This window comes from Pseudophryne corroboree, chromosome 6 (genome assembly GCF_028390025.1).
Source record: "Pseudophryne corroboree isolate aPseCor3 chromosome 6, aPseCor3.hap2, whole genome shotgun sequence".
NCBI classification, from domain to species: domain Eukaryota; kingdom Metazoa; phylum Chordata; class Amphibia; order Anura; family Myobatrachidae; genus Pseudophryne; species Pseudophryne corroboree.
The window spans coordinates 801,958,575-801,970,982 of record NC_086449.1 but is presented as its reverse complement, the minus strand read 5'-3'; the positions used below and the strand labels follow the sequence as shown (position 1 = coordinate 801,970,982).

Below are 12,408 nucleotides of genomic sequence, written 5' to 3'. Positions count from 1 at the left end.
TATATATATATATATATATATATATATATATATTTTTAGCATTGCAGTTTGCACTTGGATAGGACACACACCTGCATAGCTGTATCAGATGCAGAACAGTGTGATGTCCATGGGAAGAGGAAAAAAAAAAAAAAAACTATGTTGCCTGATGATTATATACAAAGTGAAACCCACAGAAAAAAAAACTGCAAACCTATAGCAATGTGTATATACATAGTACATGTTAAAAGCCCATGCTCACTAATAAATGAAAGTTATTTGTAGCTGGACAACTAATTTAACTACATTTTCACCACGTTTATTTCCTGGAATAAAATGGAACCCCCTGTCTATAAATACACAGATGCGCCCTTGTTGCATGTCCAGTATCAGTGTAGCTCAGTGTACAATTGTCCTGTCAGAGGCTACACAGGGAACATAACAGCTTAAATCAAGGAGGGACAGTTTTGTAGACTCGAGCAAAAACGACAAGTGCTGTATCCCTTAGCAACCAGAGTTCTAATACAGTGTATGCCAGAGAGGGATGAATTCTACTTCAAAAATAAACGTAAAAATCTAAGTTTATTATGTATTCCCTACACCTATAAAAAGAGACAACAAAATATACTCAATCTAAAAAAAAAAGAAAAGAAAAAAGAAGAAGGACAGAAGGACGAAAGAATAATTTCTGTACGGGCCGTGTATGGAAACTGCGCCAACACATCCTCCGCAATCTTCCTCGAATCGGTGACAATGCTGAACGTAGAGCTGTAACTATTACTATCAATTATATGAAGCAACTTGTACTTTGGGTTTAATTTTCCTTTTAAGCGATCGAATGATTAAAGTTATTTTCAGTCGTTTTCAAAAACATCAATGTTTTTATAAGATTTCCACGCCTTGAAATTGCAAATCTTTAGCATAGTCCCCAGCTGAATCCCTGGTCCCATTTCCAGTGTCATAGGGAAGTTGGTTCCTTGTCTCCTCTCGTAGATTGTATGCAGTATTTGCTCCCATTTTACAGGGGAAACCAGCTGCTTGGCCAGGAGATCCTCTATAGCCGTCGCGTGCCGGTACCGTTTTCCGTCGACGTTACAGTACACGTTAATGAGCGGCTGCTTGAAGTTTAAGGTCTTCAGAACTTTCTTGAGAGGTTCCACGGCGGGTTGCATCAGGCGAGTGTGAAACGCGCCGCTAACCGGCAGCAGCCTAGCGTGGCTGAAATGGAATTTCTTGGAATTCTTTCGCAAAAAGTCAATGGCCTAGGGATACGTGGAAGAAATGAAAAATTACATGTAGAAAAGCGGAACGCTGATTATTAAACACAAGACATCAAGTTGATGGAGGGGCCGCAGCTTTTTTCACGCCAAGTTCTAGTGTGCTTCATATCAGACTTTGTACATGTTTAAAACTAATTACTGTGCGGTTAAGTTGCAGCACGGTATCTCTAGTGCACTGTGAGCGGATTTTCGCTGCGTCTAAGTTGCAAGGGTAAAAGAAAAATAAGGTACATTATTCCGCTCTCGAAGTGACTCGGTTACGTGCAGGCCGCCTTGCGCAATATGACGCTAGTTGTACGAGGACCAATCTGCAGGTGAATTTCTCCTGCAGTTAGTTCACATAACTTGTGGGTTGCAAACGTTCTAATACTCTGATTGAAAATAGGTTTGTTTACAACCCTCCGAGCACCACTTCTAGGGGGTAATTCAGAGTTGATCGCAGCAGCAAATTTGTTAGCAGTTGGGCAAAACTATGTGCACTGCAGGGGGGGCAGAGGTAACATGTGCAGAGAGAGTTAGATTTGGGTGGGGTGTGTTCAATCTGCAATCTAAATTGCAGTGTAAAGATAAAGCAGCCAGTATTTACCCTGCACAGAAACAATATAACCCTCCCAAATCCAACTCTCTCTGCACATGTTACATCTGCCCCACCTGCAGTGCACATGGTTTTGCCCAAATGCTAACAAATTTGCTGCTGCGATCAACTCTGAAATAACCCCCTAATTAAAATAATTGTAAAGATTATTTAAGTCTCATTTTACACAACCCCTTTAAATACTGTTTGTAGAACATTATTAGTCTCTTATTTATTAAGCATTAGAAAGTGTACACAGCGCTGTACAAGGATGGTAGACCTAAAAGACAAATAAATAGAGTAAATTACAATACACATAAGCACACGACACTACTGTGAGACCACAGAAAAGGAGGCTGGGACCCGTAGGGAGAGGCAGCTTATAAGAGCAGGCGGCGGAGAGGCACAAAGGCCCCAACAGCTGCCGATGCAGCACCCATCGTGCCAACAACGGCTACAGTAGGCTGGAAGACACAGAAGTCTGTAGCGGGTTGGACGAGCACATTTAAAAGAACTGTATACAAGCTGTAAGTAGATAAATACACACTCACCTCTATGTGGCCGGCGAGAACTCTGCCATCGGGAAACAGGTAATTCGCCACTTCACACACAGGGTCTTCTATGCCCAATGTCTTGCAGTGCTCTATGGCCTCAGTGCAAGCGTTATAATATCTGGCCCTAGATGTCCCAACTACGGAGAGCATCCCACTAGGAACAGCCTCAGACGCCTCCTGCATGGCCTCCGCTCGGACTTTCACCGCGTACAGAGCTGCAACATGGAAACATTACCATTATATTGGTGCACCAACACTTTCTGCTCACAGATTCTTTTCTACGTGTGCAAGGTAAATATTTAGGTGGCAGAGATCTATTATGAAGCCCAGTGTCCCTGTAGCCCAGTGTCATCTACTGAGCCAGCAAGGAGACACGGGCCAATTCCATTTCTGTGTATAATAACGCTACACCCACAGAATATAAAATAAACATCACAATACATTTTTAACTTCACGGCCTACAAATCTTCACCTCTTTGCGCCATTGTAACACAAGCATAAAAAAATAAATAAATTACTTTTGCACCTGTTATTTTCCAGTTAAAGGTGGATTTATTGAATATTTAAAAAATAAAACAAAAAAATAAGTAAAATATTATTTTTCAATGAACTCCAACCCGCCCATATTCCATTCTCAAAATTCCCCTCTTCTATGACCGGAAAGATGTGCATTACTAGTGATAATCTATTCAATTTACTGACCTATTGTCCAAATCTAGGTAAAGTAATGGTTTCTTAAAAATATATACTAACTCCATGCTTTCACTTTCTGCATATATACATAGGAAACAGGATTATGTTTTATTGATTCCTAGGAACGACGCCTCATCCCTGCAGGTTTCTTCTGGGGAAGGCATACGCCACTGACAACAGTAACCTCTTGATTACTTACACACAGTGGTTTGCTGGGAACCATTTTGACTAAAGCAGCTGGGTTTCTTACAGTGCCACTGGGGGCCCGTTAGTGGAGTTGGAAGATGACCAGACAAACAGGCCAATAAAGGTCCTTTTCCAACTACACATATCAGCAGGGCCGATAATGATAAAACTATTTAAAATAAGATTTTACTTACCGATAAATCTATTTCTCGTAGTCCGTAGTGGATGCTGGGACTCTGTCAGGACCATGGGGAATAGCGGCTCCGCAGGAGACAGGGCACAAAATTTAAAAGTTTGACCACTAGGTGGTGTGTACTGGCTCCTCCCCCTATGACCCTCCTCCAAGCCTCAGTTAGGATACTGTGCCCGGACGAGCGTACACAATAAGGAAGGATTTTGAATCCCGGGTAAGACTCATACCAGCCACACCAATCACACCGTACAACTTGTGATCTGAACCCAGTTAACAGTATGACAAACGTAGGAGCCTCTGAACAGACGGCTCACAACAATAACAACCCGATTTTTTTGTAACAATAACTATGTACAAGTATTGCAGACAATCCGCACTTGGGATGGGCGCCCAGCATCCACTACGGACTACGAGAAATAGATTTATCGGTAAGTAAAATCTTATTTTCTCTGACGTCCTAGTGGATGCTGGGACTCCGTCAGGACCATGGGGATTATACCAAAGCTCCCAAACGGGCGGGAGAGTGCGGATGACTCTGCAGCACCGAATGAGAGAACTCCAGGTCCTCCTTAGCCAGGGTATCAAATTTGTAGAATTTTACAAACGTGTTCTCCCCTGACCACGTAGCTGCTCGGCAGAGTTGTAATGCCGAGACCCCTCGGGCAGCCGCCCAAGATGAGCCCACCTTCCTTGTGGAATGGGCCTTGACAGATTTAGGCTGTGGCAGGCCTGCCACAGAATGTGCAAGTTGAATTGTGCTACAAATCCAACGAGCAATCGTCTGCTTAGAAGCAGGAGCACCCAGCTTGTTGGGTGCATACAGTATAAACAGCGAGTCAGATTTTCTGACTCCAGCCGTCCTTGAAATATATATTTTCAATGCTCTGACAACGTCCAGCAACTTGGAATCCTCCAAATCGCTAGTAGCCGCAGGCACCACAATAGGCTGGTTCAGGTGAAACGCTGAAACCACCTTAGGCAGAAAGTGAGGACGCGTCCGCAGTTCTGCCCTGTCCGAATGGAAAATCAGATATGGACTTTTATACGATAAAGCCGCCAATTCTGACACTCTCCTGGCTGAAGCCAGGGCCAGTAGCATGGTTACTTTCCATGTAAGATATTTCAAATCCACCGATTTGAGTGGCTCAAACCAATGGGATTTGAGAAAAAGTATCATTCTTACTCCCCTTTGCCGTATAATTCTCAGTACTTTTGGTATGAGAGGCAGAGGAGGAAACACATACACTGACTGGTACACCCATGGTGTTACCAGAGCGTCTACAGCTATTGCCTGAGGGTCTCTTGACCTGGCGCAATACCTGTCCAGTTTTTTGTTGAGGCGGGACGCCATCATGTGCACCATTGGTCTTTCCCAATGGACCACAATCATGTGGAAGACTTCTGGATGAAGTCCCCACTCTCCCGGGTGCAGATCGTGTCTGCTGAGGAAGTCTGCTTCCCAGTTGTCCACTCCCGGGATGAACACAGCTGACAGTGCTAACACATGATTTTCTGCCCAGCGGAGAATCCTTGCAGCTTCTGCCATTGCCCTCCTGCTTCTTGTGCCGCCCTGTCTGTTTACGTGGGCGACTGCCGTGATGTTGTCCGACTGAATCAACACCGGCTGACCCTGAAGCAGAGGTTTTGCCAGGCTTAGAGCATTGTAGATTGCTCTTAGCTCCAGTATATTTATGTGAAGAGACGTCTCCAGGCTTGACCACACGCCCTGGAAGTTTCTTCCCTGTGTGACCGCTCCCCAGCCTCTCAGGCTGGCATCCGTGGTCACTAGGACCCAGTTCTGTATGCCGAATCTGCGGCCCTCTAACAGATGAGCACTCTGCAACCACCATAGCAGAGACACTCTTGTCCTTGTGGACAATTTTATCCGCTGATGCATCTGCAGATGCGATCCGGACCATTTGTCCAGCAGATCCCACTGAAAAGTTCGTGCATGGAATCTGCCGAATGGAATCGCTTCGTAAGAAGCTACCATTTTTCCCAGGACTCTTGTGCATTGATGCACAGATACTTTTCCTGGTTTTAGGAGGTTCCTGACTAGATCGGATAACTCCCTGGCTTTCTCCTCCGGAAGAAATACCTTTTTCTGAACAGTGTCCAGAATCATCCCTAGGAACGACAGACGTGTCGTCGGGATCAGTTGGGATTTTGGAAAATTCAGAATCCACCCGTGTTGTTGGAGCACTACTTGGGTTAGTGCTACTCCGACCTCCAGCTGTTCTCTGGATCTTGCCCTTATCAGGAGATCGTCCAAGGGATAATTAAGACGCCTTCTCTTCGAAGAAGGATCATCATTTCGGCCATTACCTTGGTAAAGACCCGGGGTGCCGTGGACAATCCAAACGGCAGCGTCTGAAACTGATAATGACAGTTTTGGACCACGAACCTGAGGTACCCTTGGTGTGAAGGACAAATTGGAACATGAAGGTAAGCATCCTTGATGTCCAAGGACACCATAAAATCCCCTTCTTCCAGATTCGCTATCACTGCTCTGAGTGACTCCATCTTGAACTTGAATTTTTGTATGTACAGGTTCAGAGATTTTAGATTAAGAATCGGTCTTACCGAGCCGTCCGGCTTCGGTACCACAATGTCACGATCCGGGTATCTGGACGCCATTACTTACCCTTCAGATGCCTCCTAAGGCTGGCTCAGCGTTCCAGGACCGGATCCCGCTGTTCCTGAGTTTCCACATGCAGAATGTCAGAGTGGTGATTTCATCAGCCGCGGCCTCCGCTGTGCCCGCGTGGTTAAATGTGCGCTTGTCAGTCTGGCGTCTCCTGTCTCCTGTGGCCGGCGTCGCCATTACTGTTTCAATTCTCACATGGATTACAAACCAAACTTCCCTCCAAGTGTCTGCATGGGCGCAGCCATCTTGGATTTTGTCATCTGATCATTTCCACCAATCTGCTGTCTGTAATGTTGATTTGCATAATTGCCTAGCCAACCCCTTCCTTGCTGCAGGTATAAGTAAGCTGTGCCTGAGCAAGGAAGGCGTCAGTGCTTTGGTTGTCTAACCTAGTTCCAGTTTGTCTCTCTCCTGTGGTTGTCTTCCAGGTTCCAGCTCCTGTCTCCAGACTTCTGCTATAGAGACCCGCACCAGCATTCCATCTGCGGTGTAGCCTGACTCTCCGATCCATTCTGGACTCACCTGTTTCCATTATCAATCACCTGCTTCCAGCCCAGCTTCCAGCAGTTTACAGCTTCTCTTAAAGGGCCGGTGTCCTTTCTGCAGTTTACCACTCTCCACCGGTATTATTATTTCACCGCTCTCAAACTCCAAACTTCATTATTATTTCACCGCTCTCAAACAATCACCTGCTTCCAGCAGTGTATAGCTTCTCTTAAAGGGCCGGTGTCCTTTTCTGCAGTTTACCACTCTCCACCGGTATTATTATTTCACCGCTCTCAAACTCCAAACTTCATTATTATTTCATCGCTCTCAAGTTCGTTTATTATTTAACTGGTTCCAGCCAGTATCCACTCCGTACCAACAACAGTCTGGTTCCAGCCAGTATCCACAGCAGCCGTTTTACCTTCAGCAGCCCAGCCTTTCCTGGAACATCAGCTGGTACGATCCTGGGTTCTCTCCATTGCTACAGTCAGGCCTGGTAAGGACTTTCCAACTAGAAGATTATAAGAACTGTCTCACACTACCAGTGCCTGTGACCCTTGCCACCCTGTAGTACCCAGGAATTGTATTTATCCTCTGTTGACTTTTATGTTTCCTTTTACTGCTGCTGTGTTACGGAGTTTGTCATAATAAACATCATTGACTTTTATCCTGGTTGTCGTGGTCACGCCTTCGGGCAGTTATTCTACATGTTACTTACATGTCTAGGGGTCTGATACAACCTCCCAGGTTCCGTTACATCTCAGCCCCTACAACTGAGGCTGCCTCCCGTCAGCTCAGGCCCTCAGTTGTGACAGTAAGCACTGACCTAATGAATCCAGCCGGAGACCAGGATCAAGCGGCCAGGCCGATGCAAGAACTGGCAGCCCGACTTGAACATCAGGAGGCTGCACAGGGCCACATCATCCGCTGTCTCCAGGATCTCTCTACACGGCTGGATGGGATTCAAACGACCCTCCGTGGACCTGGCACGTCCGGTGCGTCCACTACAGTGACACCAGCTGTAACCCCACCCACCTTACCCATTTCCAGTCCACATCTTCATCTTCCAACGCCAGCAAAATTTGATGGATCTCCAAGGTTCTGCAGGGGATTTCTCAATCAATGTGAAATCCACTTTGAGCTTCTACCTGGCAATTTCTTCAGTGACCGTACCAAAATTGCCTATATCATCTCCCTTCTCAGTGGCTCAGCCCTTGACTGGGCATCACCTTTATGGGAGAAGTCTGATCCCCTGGGGGGCGTGGCCTGGATCGGCATGGAGTAGCAGTGTACTGCTCTAGCTCTCCATATTAATCCTGTCAAATATCCTTTTTTCCCTAACCCGTGGCTCCTGGGATCTGCCTGCAAGCATTGGAAGAGGTGCTACCCCTGTTACCATTCGTGCTGGCCCGGAGCGTGCAGCGGCTTCCTGTACCCGACCCCCTCCAGCGTGCTGGCCCGGCTCCCTGCCTCTCTGCGTGCCGGAGCTCGCGGGACGACACGCGACAGCGCTTCCGGCGGCGGCCCTGCAGTGATCCCCCGACTGGGGGAACGCGACGGAGGAGGCCCTGACTGGCGGGCTGAGCGCGGCGGTGCTCGCCCGCAGACCCGTGGAAGATACGGCGAGCTGGTGAGTGCGGAGCGGAAAGCCCGCGAAACCGCCATCTTTAATTATCAATATGAGCTTGTCTCCCTGCTACTGACGGATTCCCCATCCTGTGGTGCCGCACAGTGAGGCGAGCTGTGGCTGGGACTGCCTCTCTGTCCCCCTCCTGGGCTTAATAACTGTATTGAAACGGGTACCAAAGTTGAGACTCCCCCCCCACGTCCAATGTGGAATTCCTATGGATGTAGAAGGGGGAAGGAAATAGTCAGCAATAATTAGGGAAGATACAATACAGTCCCTATATGCTCTCTGCAAAACTGCAGTAACCACGCATGTGCTCTTAGTTTTGCTCCTGTCCTGATCCAGCCAGTCTCCTATTCTCTATATATAACCTACTCTGCGGTGTGCCCATAAGCCTGCTCTACTTTGCTACATTATTATTTATCATATCTGCCCGATCCGTGCGGCTCCAGCACCTGTGCTGACCTGATACTGCTCAGGGACTTTTTTGCTGTAATATCCTTGGGGTCCTGACTTCGCGTCCAGTGCTGCAATGGTGAAAGGAGGTCAGAGCGCGGCGAACGCCGCTGCAAAACTGGAGAAATTTGCTAGGTCGCAACAGGCAACTCATTCGGCAAAGCAAGGTGACACTGACCCATCCCCGCCTGCGGCTGAGGTCGCTGCCCCCGACCCCACTGAGCAGGTTCAGTCTACCCAGCAAATACTACAGGCCATTTTTGCGTCTGAGCAGAGGGTCACGGACAAGATTGGGCAAGTCCAGGCGGACGTCTCTCTCCTAAGACAGGATCTACAAAAAATCCGGGAAAGAGTGGGTGAAACTGAGCATCGGATATCGGCTCTGGAAGACACTACATCACCCTTACAATTGAAAGTGGCCGACTTGTCTACCCAGGTGATATCTATGCAGAGTAAAATGTCCGATATCGAGGGGAGACTACGGCGCAACAACGTTCGGTTTGTTGGGCTCCCTGAGAGGGCAGAGGGCACCTCCCCGGAATCCTTTCTGGAAAATTGGCTTATTAAATTATTTGGCAAAGAAGCATTTACCTCTCAATTTCGCGGTGGAACGAGCGCACAGGCTCCCGCCTAGACCGCCACCACCCGGGGCTCCGGCTAGAACATTTATTGCTCGTTTCCTACATTTTAAGGACCGTGACGCTATACTCCGCATGGCCCGGACACAGGGCCCTATCCAACTAGATGGACATAATATATCCGTTTTCCCTGACTTTGCCCTGGAGGTGCAAAAGAGTAGATCACAGTTTCTGCATGTTAAGCGTCAACTCCGTGACCGCAGTATACAATACTCTATGTTGTTCCCGGCCAAACTGAGAGTGGTGTCCGATAACACCACTCATTTCTTCTCCACTCCTCAGGATGCTGCTGCATGGTTGGAACGACAGCCTCGTCCTCCTCGTTGATGTATTATTATACATTTGTTGATTTGTTACTTTCTTATTGCTGGCTAAGCCTAGCTGTTTCAAATTATGTTACGCTAGTCATGCTGTGGATATATATGCAATGTATTAGGGGGGTAATGCTGAGCAGCCTAATGTTGATATTAATCTTTGTCTCGTTTTTATACGTTGAGGTACGCTGCTTGATATGTTTTTCTTTTTTTCTTCCTTTTTTTTTTTTTTTTTTTTTTCTTTCCCAGGGTTAGGGTACTACTTCTACTGGTACTCTGTGGAGAGTTTATGCCGAAGATAGTGTAGGGGCATTTCTTTGGGATCTTAGTTAGGCCCCTATCCCTTAGTTTAGTTACTTTGGTGGGAGTTATGGGATCCAGGTATACCTTATGTTCGCAAGGTGATACTGGGTGGGAGTGGGGGGGGGTTAGTTTGTTTTTTTTCATGCCATCAATTTTTGCCTATGTGTGTGTTCTGCTACACTGCGTTATTAGGTGATACAGGGTGGGTGCGGGGGGGGGTTAGTTTATTTTTTTCCAAGCCATCACTTTTTAGCTCTGTGCGTATTTTGCAAAGACGCGTATTTTCTGCATTATGTTGCTTTGTGCTCTTATGCCTCCAGGAACGTAGGGGGACTGGTTACTCCCGTCCCTATGTACTGTTGGCTCAACGTTGCTATGCTGCGATGCCAGGCTCTGCTATATGTATCTTTAACCTATCCTGTTATCCCTCTCCGTTACGATTTCTATGTCTACTGTTTCTGAGGGGCTCCGTCTGCTCAGCTGGAACGTTCGGGGATTGAATGAAAAAATCAAAAGATCGTTAGTCCTGACTCAGGTTAAAAAATATCAGGCAGACATAATTTGTCTTTCTGAAACACATTTGCATGGAGGTAGAGTGTTGGCGCTTAGAAAGCCCTGGGTCAGTCACGTGTATCATTCCACCTTCTCTAGCAATGCAAGAGGCGTTTCTGTAATGATTAAAAAGTCCGTACAATTTCATATGGATGAATGTGAAACTGACCAATATGGCAGATACGTCTTCCTACGAGCCCATATTAACAGCCGACTGTTTAATATATTAGCAGTATATGTCCCCCCGCCATATAACAATGAGATCCTCCGGCACGCTGCCCGTTTTCTGGCCCGGTCCCCTGCTACCCCTGTGATATGTCTAGGAGATTTTAACAATGTCATGGATGGTGGCATGGACAGGTGGAGGGAGTCGGTTGCATCTTCCCCTCCCCTGGCATCCCCTACCTCATTTGCAAGACTGGTGGGGGAGATGGGGCTGGTGGATATATGGAGATGTCGAAATCCCGCGGCCACTCAGTTCTCCTGTCAGTCCGCTACCCATCACGCTTTTTCTCGTATTGATTTGGTGTTGGTTTCCCATGATTTGTCCCCGGACGTGCTGGCGGTGGATTATCTCCCTAGGGGCATATCGGATCACTCTCCTGTTTTGGTCACAGTTAATATAGGTTGGGAGCGGGGAGCAAAAATGTGGAAGCTTAATCCCTTTTGGTTGACTCTGCTGGGGAAGGGTGAGGATCTGATGGCCGCCTGGGAAGGGTTCCAGGAAGATAATTCACTATACAGTGTTCTGACAATGAAGCATGATGCCTTTAAGGCGTTTCTGCGGGGCTCCTTTATAAAGCGGATCTCTGAAGTTAAAGCGTTCAGTAAAAGGGAGGAGATGCGGTTGGAATATTTGTGCCAGCAGTTGGAATCTCAATATCTTAATACCCATTTGCGGTCTGATGAATTGTTGTGGAAGAACGCGCAGAGTGAGTGGTCGGATTGTTTATTTGAGAAATCCAGGCGTAGACTCCTTTTTACGGGACATGAGCAGTATTTTCGGGCTGAGATGAATGGCAGCTATTTGGCCTTTTTGGCCCGGTCTGATTCCCCTAGAACAGTAATTCAGTGTGTGAAAAACTCTGCTGGCCAAATGTGTTACTCTGGATCAAAAGTGGCGGAGACTTTCCGTAGTTATTATTCCTCGCTCTATGCCTCCCGAGCCGGTTACTCTGATGATCAGCTGGGGGATTTTTTGGCTCAGTTGACCTTGCCATGCTTGTCCCGGGAGGACTCTGGGGCTCTGGATGCGCCTATCACGGTGGAGGAGGTGGAGGCTGCGATCCTGTCTCTCCCGGCGTCTAAGGCACCGGGATCAGATGGACTTCCGGGCGAGGTCTATAAAAAATACATTACTTTTTTTGCCCCCTATCTCCTACAACTGTTTGAACTACTCTTAAAGGGTGGGGCCCTCCCGCGTTCTATGGCCGAGGCCAATATAATTGTCCTGCTGAAACCAGGGAAAGACCCCCTGCTCCCCGAGTCCTATCGACCCATTTCCCTCCTCAACACTGATGTAAAAATATTGGCAAAAATCTTGGCATCTCGATTGAATTTGGTAATTACAACGATAATTCATCCAGACCAGACGGGCTTTATGCCGGGTAAGTCCACGGCCCAAAATTTACGTAGATTGTTCTGTCATCTCCAGAGAAATGATGTGGACGCGGTGGTGGTGTCCCTTGATGCGGCCAAAGCGTTCGACTCCGTAGAGTGGAGGTACCTATGGGGGGTGCTGGAGAAATTTGCCTTTGGTCCTCGTTTTATTGGCTTTATCCAATTATTGTATTCCTTGCCTGTGGCTCGTGTGACGGCCAATGGTTTCACGTCTGAGCTTTTTGCACTGGAGAGGGGCACTCGACAGGGCTGCCCCCTGTCTCCTGCACTGTTTGCGATGGCCGTGGAGCCGTTGGCTGCCCTGTT

At 47.3% G+C, this 12,408-nt stretch overlaps 1 protein-coding gene across 1 annotated transcript in view; it reads right to left on the bottom strand.

The window, feature by feature from the left end:
- Positions 1-276: 276 nt before the first annotated feature.
- The window catches only part of MCAT (malonyl-CoA-acyl carrier protein transacylase), a 35,574-nt gene continuing 23,442 nt past the window's right edge, over positions 277-12,408 (bottom strand). Inside the window, exons 3-4 of the mRNA XM_063928928.1 lie at positions 2,385-2,602; positions 277-1,241 (exon numbers count right to left, since the gene is read on the bottom strand). Of these exons, the coding sequence (XP_063784998.1) occupies positions 834-1,241; positions 2,385-2,602 (626 nt within the window). The 3' untranslated portion in view covers positions 277-833. The remainder of the gene's footprint in view (positions 1,242-2,384; positions 2,603-12,408) is intronic.